Here is a 14,413-nt window from a genome sequence, read left to right as displayed (position 1 = left end):
CAAACCAAACGTCTCCGCGGGCCCAGTTTGGTCCCCACTGTCATTCGCTATAGGAGCTACCTAGATAACTCCATAACAGTGGCCTTACCTACTTAGAGCCATCAGGTCTCTGCTAGCCTCCCCACAGTCATCACTTCACCCTGTGGAGTGGGCTCTATGCTGGGTCCTGGGAAGCTTTAAGGAGCTACTGTACTCCCTACTGAAGATCCCCTGACTGGGTTAGGGAGGAGTGAGATGGGCTGCGCTCTATTTTCCATCCTGTGAGAAATGAATCAGAAAGACAGAGGAGCAGGAAAGGGGGGGTGGGAGGGCTGCTGAATAAGCACATAGATTATAGGAGATGGCAAGCGTGTCTGCCTCGACAGAAAATGAGATTGCACAGGTATCCACAAGCCCCCGCTGTTTTGTTTATGAGACTTGTGATTATGTTGCCCAGTAAGCATCTCAAAGACACAGACCGACTTAATAACTATCATTGTCTGTGATTACTGTAGATATCCTGAGAGTGTTTCAAGCTTTTCACGCTAATCGCTATTGTGTCGTTCAGCTTTGGTGATCACTATGAATGGAACAAAGTCACCACCTGCGTGCACAACATCCTAAGCGGCAGAAGGTGGATCGAACACTACGGGGAGATCACCATTAGGAACACCAAAAGCAGTGCCTGTATCTGCAAACTCACTTTCGTCAAGGTAAGACATCGGTGAACTCAGCTGTGGATATGACCAGTACAAACACTAGGAAGTCCAAAGACAATTATGTGCTGAGAAATAACCATCCCTGTGAAGCGTTTCACATTACCATAGCTGTCTCTTTCATTTGGAAATGTAATTATTGTCTATTTGTTACCTTTCAGGTGGGGGATGAATGCTATTTATCTTGCGGTCACAATATTACTGTTACCATTTTACTTGCAGGGAAATTACTGGAGTTCTAATGTCAATGAGGTTCAAGGGATCGTGATGGACCAAGAGGGGAAGGTAGTGCATCGGCTGTTCGGAAAATGGCATGAGGGCCTTTACTGTGGAGTCCCGCCCTCTGCCAAATGCATCTGGAGGACAGGTAACCACGTTAATCATACTGTTGCTAAGCAGGATGCTTTGAACAGTTTTTTTTGATTGGATATCTCCTTTCATTTAGCAGATAACAGCATTAGAGTAGAACATATGCTACTAGTACATGAGACCATAATATGGGAACAAAGAAAGTGTTGACAATGGTGTCAATAGTCCAGACAATTCAAAAAAAGGACTTGAAACGGATTCTTGATTCTTGTGTTCTTCTCTCAGGCGCCATGCCCACCGATTACGAGCTGTATTATGGCTTCACCAGGTTTGCCATTGAGCTCAATGAGCTTTGCCCGGAGATGCAAGATCTGCTACCACCCACAGATGCCCGCTTCAGACCCGATCAAAGGTAGAGTCAGACAGCCGTCACACTTCCAGCTACTGTGAAGGTTGTTGTAATGCCCAGACAGTATGAGAAATGCACTGTGTGCTACTGCTGCCACCTGCTGAGAGAACGTGGTACAGTAGCATTATCATGCAAATCTGACTGTACTGGACTAGTGAACCATTGCAGCTTTAGTTGTACTCTCATATACATTTTCAGAATTGATTTGTGAAGCTACAAAAAGGGCTTAAAAACGAGTTTTGAAATCAGAAATAAGACATCAGTCAAATAGTATTTGTACGGGTAAATATGTTGATAAGCTTTGTCTATTTCTCTGCTGAGTGACACTTGACAGTGTATTTGAGTCATAGTGATGTTGTTTCTCTACATTAGACACCTGGAGGAGGGCAATGTGGAAATGGCTGCCTCAGAGAAGCAGCGTATCGAAGACCTGCAACGCACCAGAAGGAAGTGGCAAGAGGAGAATGACATAAAGCACGAGCCACGCTTCTTCAAGTAAGTACAGAGGCTAGAGGGTCATTTACAACGACGTAAAGTATAAACCAGGCTAGCTTAATGGGGAAAGAACGAGGGGTAGATTGGGGAATGTATCCCCAAGATCGACAGCAATACATCTGGCTGTTCCTCCTACACTTGTGTGGCTGAGTTGTCATTATCCATTCCATTCATGACATTTAACTCCCTGACGATTTCATTGATTGCCCGTCTCTTTACTCCCAGGAAAGTGGTTGATGCCAATCATAGGGAGCGCTGGGTCACTAACAACACCTACTGGGAGCTTCGCAAATCCCCCGGCTTCATCAACATGGAAAACCCTAATCTATGGTAGCATATGGATCGCTATACAGACCATATCATCACCGCTGACAGAGGCTTTTTCCTATGCACAATACGGTTTTCAAATGAACGTCTCATTGACAAGATGACAGTGTGGAAGGATACAAAAGACTTCAGAGCTGAGAGATGAGTTGGACCAACCGTCACCCTGTTTGGCACTGCAGCCAACCAGTCACCCATCCAAGTATTCTCTTGGATCCCCCTCATTGAGCTTGCTGCAGAGGCTGGGTTGTCAGGGCAACAATCTTACCACGTAGATCTATCCTAAGCTGTTTTGACTTCAGACGATGTCCTTGCCTTAAAAAGTCGCCTATCCACACCACACATTTTAAAGCTTTTAGTGAAACCCACTTGAGTTCTGAAAGCAGTTTGATTTAGACTAGTGTTTGGATTAGGCTTTTGATTACCTATTACTGTATGTATCATGCATGTTTAGAGTGCAGCTTTCATTGGCATATGCTATATAGACTATAACAAAAATAAAATTGAAAGAAGTCTGATATTTTTGCAAAATATCGTCAACTCATAGAATTTAGTGAAAATGTAACTATTATACAATATTGGTAAGATTGCTCTTATTTTTGGATCAGCCTTTTGTATTAGTTGAATCTGTATCATAGCTGTATTCTCTCTTGGGACACATTTTTGTTTTTGCAGTTAATTTGTTTTTGTCACTGGTATTGATGGACGTTGCTGTATACTGAGAGATTTCCTCAGCAACTCCAAAAGACAAACCCCTTGAGCGGAGACTTTTAGTTCCAGTTTGCCTGGAAGAGGACCATCATTACAAGACTGACCCAACTGCTGATGCGTAAGCAATGACCTGAGAAACAAGTTCCTTTTTGACCCTTCATGTCACTCACCACAACTGTTATTGCAAACCACATGTATAGACATTACTTCTTTCCCTTATACAGCTCACATTCAAACTAGTTTTAATAGTTTAAGGTAAAATAAAAGTTTTTAAAAGTAATTATAAATATAATTGTAATGTTCTTTAATTTCCTGTACTACAATTTCTGTGTTTTTTGCTGTTTGCAGTTTAGCCTGTAGTATAACTGAAAGGATGTGTAATACTAACACTCAGGACGTCTCATGATGATCTGAAGAGATTCCTACCCAGAACGTTTGGCCTTGTGCCATACCCTTCTGAGGAATCAATTTAAAACCTGGTCACTTATCTGGATACATGGTTACACGAATCATCTTTGATTCTGTCCATATATAGTGAGGGAGCCAGTGGGCTCGTCAAATGTATTTCCGTTTCACGCGAGTCCGGTCTCGCGTTATTTTCCGACCAAGCCACTCACTGAAATGTCATAGTGAAAGTGGAGTCCTCCTGTGGCAGTATAGAGGTCAATGTGTCCTCTACTGGGAACCACATGACTCATGACCATTAGACATCACTACTACACCAGACTGACTACCCCCACTTATACAATTAGTGTTTTATGAAACACTAGAGCCACCTACTGTCAGTTCTTTGAAAACACTTTACATGAATTCATATGTATGTGGAAATGTGTTATGTAGAGGCCAAGGGCTTGAGTAAGTCAAACAGCTTTTATTACGTTGTTTTAGAATGTTCAGAACTTTCTGCTTTTGCAAATGGCAGAGTGTGGATGTTAAAGCCAAAGACCAACATTTTGATAAATAAAAATAAACTTGTTCAAGTTCTGTGGTTTTAATTAGGTAGTTACGACACAGCTAATGCTATTATATTTGAATATCCTTTAAACACGTGTCCAGTTCCTAGAGTTTACTGGTATATTATCCTTTACACCAATACAATTTAAACAGTTTAGATTTTTTACTGCCAAACATTTCAGCTTTAATGTATATTTGATGTTCCCCTGCCTCTGTCACTGTGTGTAGAAGTCAATACACAATGGTTACATTTGTTACATTACCGCAGAATCTGTAGAGTGAACAACATTTTTACATTGGGATTATATTTATTTGTTCTTTGAATTGTTTTGTCCAGAATGAAGCCTGAAATTGAAACAGGGAAAGTGGTTTATGTTAGAAATATGTAGAATTTAAATGTTCAATTGTAAAGAAAACTATTAATTTGTGTGCACTATCCTGTGCAGTACTGCAGATTAGATCCAAAAATTATAGATATGACTATAGTACCATATTGTAGCTATGTATTCAGAAATCAATTGTTTGTCAGTGTCAATTCCACTTGCTGTGCCTTAATACATTTTAATTAACGCCTCTGACACAATACTGATAAGAAACCCCATACAAGCCAGATAAGAAAACCATTTAAAATCGAATAAACTACTTTCCCCACAAGAGTATTGTTCCCCACAGAGTATTATGTACTGAATAACGACAGTCAGGGAATGAAAATGTTCTGAATGTGTCACATTCCACCAAGGAGGGAATGTAGACGTCTGAGATCTTGTTAAGAGGGAGAATGGGAGACTGTGGTCACACTCAATTGACATTGCCTATAAATAATCTAGAAATTCCTTATTTTCTGTGCCGTCACCCCCACTCATTTGTGATCACTGTTATTGGCAGTGCACTACATGTAAACAGCAGAATATTCCTATCTCCTCTTTTGGATTAGACTGATGCAAAGACTACACCATCGACTTTAACACAGTACTTTGTTCATAAGGACATTTGAGGATAATGTACTTTGTAAAGTTTTAGTTCTAGATTAATACATTTGTTTTCAGAGACCAGTAAAAAAATAAGAGACTTGTTTCATCAGAGTAGAACAGTTAGACCTGAGTAATTCATCGGTTACAATGTTTATATCTGCATGTTTAAATGACATAGCCTGCCAATGAATGTTGCAAATGCCTTACGAAATATTTTATTTTCTCAATTGGGCTTTTTCTTTTGAATTTTGGACTGACTTGTACCACTACGCACTGTGTCAGCTGAGTTCTATCTATTTTCTAATGGGTACCTTCTAAAGTGCAATTGTCTAAGTACATATCTTTCCATGAACACTGTACACTGCTGCTACATAGTGCTTGTTCTAATAAAAATACATAAAACTCAGTGGCGTCTGTGACACAAACTGTTTATCACCGTTTACCAAATCCAGCCATGCATTAGGTATAGTAGTGTCATGGTAAGTACCTAATAGTGTATTAACACCATCGTACTCCTGCACAGTAGATGGCAGTAAAGGACTGTGTGGGCCTTTGCCAGTGAATCAAAGACAAGTGAAGAAATTCTTGCACCGGTTGAGAATATTTTGGGACTCCCTTGGCTATATAGTTGTTTTTCCTGTCAGCACTGCTGCTAGCATGTTGACCCAGACCAAGAGACTGGAGGACTGAATTATTACCATCCCCCCTACAATCATGTTTATATAGGTCATTCTACAGCATTGTTTTAAAATTGGAGGTCAGGGGAGGAAAAAAGGTCAAAGGTCAAATAAATGTAGGATGAGGCCAATGTCAGGTAGATTTATTTAACATGTCTGTCACACTTTACATGTCATAAATATGTATTAATATGGTCAGGTACACAGCACGCGCTTGGGATGAGTCCGCCAAAACATTGAGACGATTTACAATACACCTTGATAAAAGGAAACGAAAATGTGATTAAACCGCCCAGTCTCGGCTCTGTGACAGTAACTCAGGACAGGGTGGAATTCAGTTGTAAAAATCCTCCATAGTCGGCGGATAACATTTCGCAAGACTCGGTGTGAAGGCCGACAAACTCAAAATCTTCAAAACACACACACAGCAGCATGACTTTCATATACAGCTGACATAACTAGGCTAGCTACAACATTACAGGCAGACTGAGCAAGATAACGTCACAATACACAACAGGGCAACTACCTGCTTAGTCATCAACATCAAAGCTACCAAGATTGCAATTATTGGCTCTTGCTCATTTGTAGCATGAAGAGACGATAATGGCAGTCTTGGTCTTGAAGTCTAAGTCAGGAGTGGTCCAGATGTTTCCGAGAATGCCATCTTGCTACCATTAACTTAAAAAAAGATACATTTTACAAAAAGAAATGTGTTCTTAATCTAGACATGTGGTTTTATATCCAGCACAATTTCACCTAAACAAGCTAAATGTAACTTTCTAATTGAGCAGTTGTTTATAATGATAATTGTTGGGAGATAAAGTCACTGTGAACAAAAACCTGCTTAATAGTAGTGTTCTTTGTAAATACATGTGGTAGTCGAAAAACACCAGTCCTTCTCCCTATGACTGAATAAAAAAACATTTTAAAAACAAAAAAACAGTAATATGGTCTTAAACCAACCAAAGCTCAAAACATTTACTCTAAAATCAAACAAAGTGATAATGGACTCTTTTTAATAAGCCGATTGGAAAATAGGGGTTGATATTGCTATGGAAAATTATTTCCATCATGTAATTGAATCTTGGCAGAGAGAAATAACCAATTAAATAAAGCAGAGATCATTTAGAAGATCAAACCAAATACAAAATGTGAAATTAATGTATTGTTTGTTCCTACATAGTTTATCAAATAGGCCCTTTTCAATCGGCTTCATTATTTTGGGAACCTATAAGATTACGTTAAATTCATTCTTTTCTCAGTCCAAACCAGTTTCCATCACTAATTTTGTTCAGTGCAATACAGTTTTAAATTGTGTATCATTCAATAAATGATTGCATGTCCTCAAACTGGCTTATAAAAAAACAAGGACAAGGGGATAAATTGGAGACTATTTTCAATATGTCGATATTTTGGCAGCAAAGCCGTTCAAGACTAGTGTCCATTCTATTCCCTTGTCCTTGTTTTTCTACGGTACATAACCCCCATGGGATTAGATTTGTTTTTTGCGCTGATCTTCTCAAAGTAACTTCAATATCTGACAGAAGCCATAGGTGATGAACGGTGTTGACTGTCACCGTTATAAAAACAACTGGATTGTTTTGTCTGAATCACATGATTCCTATTGATACTGCCTTCAATATCCACCAATTTCATACTGAGTAAACACGGGTAAAGAGTGAAAACATAATGGTAGATGGAAGATAGCTACACGTTTCAGTTGTGATTAAATGTTTTTTCCCCCCCTCCTCAATTTCTTAAATATGTATTGCAGGTGAAACAGTTGTGACGTTTACTAGGATCGTTCATTTGATAGAAGCCATGATCTTGATGTACTGAAGCGCGCTGTGTGCGGCGTCATTGTGTGCGTTGCCGCAGGAGATGCCCGTGCCGTGGCATACGGTGACAGGTGAGGTGGACAGCTCTGCCAGACACTGGTACTGCCCGTTCACAGTCAGCTCATCTACCAAACACATCACAAACACACTCTACAATATACTTGGAATATGCCCCCGGTTAGCTATTCTTGAAAACACATTTTTTTTGTTTTTGTTTTTTTAAATCTTTATTTTAACAGGGAAAACAGACTGAGACCTAGATCTCTTTTACGGCTGTGCCCTGTGTAAACATGTTGACATGTACAGTTTTAGACATACAGACAAGAACATTTCAAAACATACACAATTCAACAGAAACAATCACAGACAACATCACATTGATCCTCCATAAACATTTTAAAATGGGCAAGGGACACCAGAGTGTCTAACTTAAGTTGGATCTGCAGTTTGTTCCATAAATAAGGTGCAAAGGAACTGAAGGCAGTCCTACCCAACTCTGTGGAGACCGCAGGAGTCTCTAATGTAATCCACATCTGTGATCTGGTTTTAAAATTAGTACATCTTGTGGAAATTAATGATGATATATATGGAGGTAGTTTTAAAAGAAGTGCTTTATAAATAAACAAGAGAGCATGTTGCTCTCGCCTCACAGATAGAGAGACCCAACCCACATGTTGATATAGGATACAGTGATGAGTTCTGTAACTATCACCCGTGATAAACCTGAGTGCACAATGGTAAATAGCATCCAGTGGTTTTAATGTGTTTGCCGATGCATGCATATAGATAATATCACCATAATCTAAAACGGACATAAAAGTAGCCTGCACAATTTTTTTCCTATTTACAGAGGACAGACAAGCCCTGTTTCTGTAAAGGAATCCTATCTTGAATTTGAGCTTTTTTCCCAATTCAGTAACATGTTTTTTAAAAGAAAGCCTATCATCTAACCATACCCCTAAGTATTTATATGCAGAGACCTTATTGATTTGAGTACCATCCAAGCTAGTGATTACAAACGAGGACAAGGAGATAAATTGGAGACTATTTTCAATATGTCGACATTTTGGCAGCAAAGCCGTTCAAGACTAGTGTCCATTCTATTCCCTTGTCCTTGTTTTTCTACGGTACAGTTAACATCTATGATCAGTCAAAGGAAGAAATAGCTCCTTACCAATGTCAAAGTATGTGACTTCGAAGCCCTGCTCGTTGGACAGCTCCAGCATCATCTGGATGTAGTCGGTGTTGGGAATACTGAGTGGATTCCTTCTCAGGAGAGACATCTTCTCTGCAGAGGAGTTACGCAAGTTCTCCAGATGAACACTGGGCTTCGGGGTCTGGAAAGAGTTGGTCAAAGATCACTCATTACATTCATTCTAAAACACCCTAAATATGTTTTTACCAAGGAGGCCAAATGAGAGGAAACATTCTACATACCCATGTGATTTCAGGACAGCCAGACAGATTTTGAAGTTTAGCCACCATCTTCTCCGCAGCTGCCTTTTTGGCCACCTTCTTGGAATTTCCCATTGCTATCGGATACACGTGGATGACATACTTAATTGACTCAACGGAACACTTTGCATTTGAAAGAACATAAGCATTGTGTTTTTGCATTGGTAAAGTATTTAAACACTTTCTACTTTTAAAATGATAAAGCATTCAGAAAGAACAACCGTGGAGCCACCATACCCGTCTCTGTCAGTGACTCCATTCTGCAGGTAACAGTGAACTCTCTCTTGTGAGGTGGGCCCGCCTCCATGAGAACAGTGTATTCAGGGAGGCGCCATCCCCGCTGCAGTGCCAGCTCCTTTTGGGAGGAATCCATAGGAAACATACACTACATGACTAAAAGTATGTGGACAACTGCTCATCAAACATTTCATTCCAAAATCATGGGCATTAATATGGAGTTGGTCCCCCATTTGCAGCTATAACAGCCTCCACTCTTCTGGGAAGGCTTTCCAACTAGATGTTGGAACATTGCTCCAGGGACATGCTTCCATTCAGCCACGAGCATTAGCGAGGTCGAGCACTGATGTTGGGCGATTAGGCCTGGCTCACAGTCGGGGTTGCAATTCATCCCAAAAGTGTTCGATGGGGATGAGTTCAGGGCTCTGTGCAGGCCAGTCAAGTTTTTCCACACCGATCTCTACAAACCATTTGCGTATGGACCTCACTTTGTGCACGGGGGCATTGTCATGCTGAAACAGTAAAGGGCCTTCCCTAAACTGTTGCTAAAATGTTGGAAGCACAGAATCGTCTAGAATGTCATTGTATGCTGTAGCGTTAAGACTTCCCGTAACAGCCCCAGACCATTATTCCTCCTCCACCAAACTGTACAGTTGGCACTGTGCATTGGGGCAGGTAGCATTCTCCTGGCATCCGCCAAACCCAGATTTGTCAGTCGGACTGCCATATGGTGAAGCGTGATTCATCACTCCAGAGAACGTGTTTCCACTGCTCCAGAGTCCAATGGCAGTGAGCAATACACCACTCCAGCCGACGCTTGGCACTGCGCATGGTGAACTTAGGCTTGTGAGCGGCTGTTCAGCCATGGAAATCCATTTCATGAAGCTCCTGGTGAACAGTTTCTGTGCTGATGTTGCTTCCAGGGGCAGTTTTCAACCGAGAACAGACAATTTTAACACGCTACCCGATTTAGCACTTGGCGGTCCCATTCTGTGAGCTTGTGTGGCCTACCACTTCGCAGCTGAACCGTTGTTTCTCCTAGATGTGTCCACTTCACAATAATAGCACTTACATTTGACCGGTGCAGCTCTAGCTGGGCAGAAATTTGACGAACTGACTTGTTGAAAAGGTGGCATCCTATGAAGGTGCCACGTTGAAAGTCCCTGAGCTTTTCAGTAAGGCTATTCTACTGCAAATGCTTGTCTATGGAGATTGCATGGCGGTGTGCTCGATTTTGTACACCTGTCAGCGACGGATGTGGCTGAAATAGCAAAATCCCCAAATTTGAAGGGATGTCCACATACTTTTGTATATATAGTGTACATATTAGGAAAGACATGAAAACAACCCATCTATTCATAATCATATGGACTTTGTCACCTTGAAGATGCTCAATGCCAACATTAATGTGTTACTATGATTACAGCCCTGCAACAGTACACCGCCCTATTGTTTTACAAAAACACAATCTAAGGTCATTGAAGGGCAATAACAAAGACACCTGCAGAATCCCCACTGAGTTGGGTTGATCGTTGGGCTCTGCTGGGATGCCGTTACTCTCCGTCTTTATGTGAAGGCTGCAGGAGGGGATATCAGACGTAAGAAGTTAATAATAATGTTACCTGACTAGAATGGTTGCAAACGCAACTTGTCATAAATTCTCATTTTAGAAATTGGACATGTTCACTCACGGTGTCCCAGCGTCTATTTCCAGAAGGTTCAGGGCAGACTCAGCGGCCTGGTGTTTGGCAGCTTTTTTACTGGATCCTTGACCTGGGATATAACAGAATGATACTCACGGTATCATATAAAGTACTGAGGATGAGGCGAACATGGGGATATAACTTTGAAGCCCATGTTGTTAATATCAATCCCCCATAATACTAGCTAAGTAGAGCCTAATTTACATACTTAACAAGATGGCTCACCTGTGCAGGATACATCGCCTATTGTCACGTTAAAGATGAAACTGGGTTGGTGTGCCTCCCCTTCAGCCTTTTCCATCACGTACACGGGAAGGTTACCAATTTTGGTTCCGTATTCATGCAGAATTTGTATTGGCGTTTTACCAGGGCACGGTGCCTGAGTTTGTTGAATAGTCATGCTGCGTAGAAAGCATGATTAACAGTCATTAGTGTCACTGCATTTGATTCAATAGAAATAGCTATTTTTTTTTTTGTATTATTGACTGACAAATGATGGTACTGAATAAAGCCCTGATAACAATTTTTGCTAAATTTTTGCTAGCCTGCTAAAGGGGTAAATTATAAATATATTTGATAGTGAGAATAATGCTAACTGGCTAATTGGCTGGCTAGTTAACGAGCATCAAATGCTTGGATGGAAACAAATCGAATGTAACGTTGACTAGCTAGAGCTAGCTAGTAGCATGACAGACCTCGTGTTGTTATTGTGCGTGGTCCTTATTAGTGTAGGTTGAAATCCGTCTTGAGACATGGCTAACGTTAGTAAACAATTTCGTGCGTAACGTTAATATATTGTTGTACAAATTTAATTTATCTGCTGCAGAAACCGGTGAAATTAGCTGGATGGGGGGGTTGCCGATTTGAATCAGCGTCTCGTCAGCAACATTAAACAAGTACTTTCGGGTTACGGAATTTCGGAAATGTTCCAAATAAAAGTCCCTCACGTAATAGTATAAACGTGTCAATAACCTGTATTTATTCATGATATCTGAAATAATTATCTAAACATGAACAATTATTCATATTTTTTCATATTTAAGTGATATTTGCATTAAATATAGGTTTTAAAATATGTTCCAAGGTAAAAAATAAATTTGCCCAATGCAACACACCGACAGCGTTATTGCATTTTGGTACACCAGAATTACATGCGTTTCCAATGAAACGCTGTGTTTGCCTTGCAGCATTGCGTTGCAGCGGCAGTTGCAGTGCGTTTGGTGTGGTGCATAAATTGTTTTTTATCGAACGTATGCGTCGAACTGTATGCGTTGACGGCCTGACAGAAATGGTAAAAGAAGGTGAATGTTGAACTTGTGTTGCATACACATCCAGATGATGCTGCATACTATTTTGTGCCACAACGCTGTCGGTGTGTTTGAAGTGTTATAGAGCAAAAATTATTCTAAGTGTCGCAGTAAAAGTATTGTACGGGAATACTCAGTAGGGGCAGTAGAATGTATATATGGTGTCATTTCATGGGGTTATGAATAATACGGGATGTTGCTGGCCTTTTACTCCACACCTGTAAGGGTAGGTAACAGCACATCCGCCACACTGATCCTCAACACGGGGGCCCCTCAGGGGTGCGTGCTCAGCCCCCCCTGTACTTCATGTTCACTCAAGACTGCATGGCCAGGCACAACTCCAACACCATCATTAAGTTTGCCGATGATAAAACAGTGTTAGGCCTGATCACCGACGACGATGAGACAGCCTATAGGGAGAAGGTCAGAGATGGTCATGGTCCAAACACACCAAGACAGTCGTGAAGAGGGCACGACAAAGCCTATTCCCCCTCAGGAGACTGAAAAGATTTGGCATGGGTCCTCAGATCCTCAAAAAGTTATATAGCTGCACCATCGAGAGCATCCTGACTGGTTGCATCACTGCCTGGTATGGCAACTGCTCGGCCTCCGACCGGAAGGCACTACAGAGGGTAGTGCATACGGTCCAGTACATCACTGGGGCCAAGCTTCCTGCCATCCAGGACCTCTATACCAGGCGTGTCAGAGGAAGGCCCTAAAAATTGTTAAAGACTCCAGCCACCCAAGTCATAGACTGTTCTCTCTGATACCGCACGGCAAGTGGTACCGGAGCACCCAGACTATTTGCATTGCCCCCCACCTTTTACGCTGCTGCTACTTTCTGTTTATTATCTATGCATAGTCACTTTAACTTTACCTACATGTTCATATTACCTCAATTACCTTGACTAACCAGTGCCCCCACACATTGATTGACTCTGTACTGGTACCACCTGTATATAGCCTAACTACTGTTATTTTACTGCTGCTCTTGAATTATTTGTTACTTTTATTTCTTATTTTTTTACGTATCTGTTTTTTACTTAACACTTATTTTTCTTAAAACTGCATTGTTGGTTAGGGGCTTGTAAGTAAGCATTTCACTATAAGGTCTACACCTGTTGTATTCAGCACATGTGACAAATAACATTTGATTTGATTTAAGAGGTTGCTCTATATAAAGTGTATGTATTCCATATACAGTGATTTGCATTGTGGCCAATGTGATGGACGGAGTAAAAGGCCAGCAACACTCCGTAAAAGTCCAACACTTCCTATGACCTAGCTTTTTGTTAAAACTCATCTGATTTGTATTCTAGGGACTATAGTGAGTAGACTGAACCCTGGTTTTATGGACACATGATCATTTTCTTTTCCTGTATGGTGCAATTTGTTTGTGCAATACAACAAAAATACTTTTCTTAAACATTACATTTCAAAATTGCATCCTTGAACAATAGCACCAGTAAATGAACAAGGATCATACAATCAAAATAATGATTTATAATTTTTATTTTACCAGTAGGCTATTATGTTCTTGACATTCATTTACTTAGGCTCCACCTTATAATAATCTTTATCGTATATAAAGTAGTAATTCTCTTTATTTTAGATTTTTACACCATGTCGTTATACAATGTTTTTAATTTTTTTCACATACTTTTGAAATTATGCACTATGCAAAGCTGGGGGAGGGGGGGGGATGTTTTCTTATCATACACGTTTTACCGCAAACTTTTATTTTGAAGGCAAAATCCGGAAACCGGAATTCCTAATGTGGACAGGATCCAGCTAGTGTTGGGTCCTCCCATGACACTGATCCGATTTGATCATTCGACAACTGATCAACAACATCCGGTTCACCAGGTCAAATAAATATTTTCCCGCAGTTGTAGTACATTGAAAATGGGATATTGTGAATATATGAGTTGGATTTCAGATAATGGTTAGTGCTATACGGAATCCTTCGGACGTCCCTACCGTAAACCCTAACCCAGCGCTTCACTAACTCAGTCCTTGGGACCCCAAGTGGTGTACGCTTTGGTTTAGCACTACACAGCGGATTTAAATAATGAACTCATTATCAAGCTTGGATTATTTGAATCAACTGTGTAGTGCTAGGTCAAAAAACAAAATGTGCAACCCTTAGGGTCCCCAGGACCGAATTTGGGAAATGCTGCTCCAAACCTAACCCGTACCCTTCCCTTTAAAAAAAACATTGAAGTTTGAAACTGCAGTCGACTGTGGTATTTTGGACGCAGTATTTGTAGTATACTGCAGGTATACTGCAACCTTTTCTCGTTAGTGTTACCCGAACCGTTTGAAATG

The 14,413-nt window shown here is 40.7% G+C and overlaps 2 protein-coding genes across 10 annotated transcripts in view; one reads left to right on the top strand and one right to left on the bottom strand.

The window, feature by feature from the left end:
• Positions 1–5,274, top strand: part of LOC129821239 (oxysterol-binding protein-related protein 6-like) — a 58,345-nt gene extending 53,071 nt beyond the window's left edge. For all 9 annotated transcript variants that reach the window (XM_055878673.1, XM_055878671.1, XM_055878670.1 and 6 more), the window contains 5 exons: positions 548–692; positions 918–1,062; positions 1,290–1,416; positions 1,786–1,908; positions 2,134–5,274. In XM_055878673.1, the coding sequence (XP_055734648.1) occupies positions 548–692; positions 918–1,062; positions 1,290–1,416; positions 1,786–1,908; positions 2,134–2,242 (649 nt within the window). In that variant the 3' untranslated portion in view covers positions 2,243–5,274. The remainder of the gene's footprint in view (positions 1–547; positions 693–917; positions 1,063–1,289; positions 1,417–1,785; positions 1,909–2,133) is intronic.
• A 399-nt stretch (positions 5,275–5,673) lies between these two features.
• On the bottom strand, positions 5,674–11,691 carry prkra (protein kinase, interferon-inducible double stranded RNA dependent activator). Its single transcript, XM_055878674.1, has 8 exons — positions 11,474–11,691; positions 11,004–11,179; positions 10,767–10,848; positions 10,577–10,652; positions 9,076–9,193; positions 8,821–8,915; positions 8,558–8,720; positions 5,674–7,508 (listed from the first exon to the last, which is right to left on the bottom strand). The coding sequence occupies exons 1-8, from the start codon at positions 11,530–11,532 to the stop codon at positions 7,351–7,353; spliced, it is 927 nt and encodes a 308-aa protein (XP_055734649.1). The 5' UTR covers positions 11,533–11,691; the 3' UTR covers positions 5,674–7,350.
• Positions 11,692–14,413: the final 2,722 nt, after the last annotated feature.

This window comes from Salvelinus fontinalis, chromosome 23 (genome assembly GCF_029448725.1).
Source record: "Salvelinus fontinalis isolate EN_2023a chromosome 23, ASM2944872v1, whole genome shotgun sequence".
Classification (NCBI taxonomy): Eukaryota; Metazoa; Chordata; class Actinopteri; order Salmoniformes; family Salmonidae; genus Salvelinus; species Salvelinus fontinalis.
This window is presented reverse-complemented; position numbering and strand designations above follow the sequence as displayed.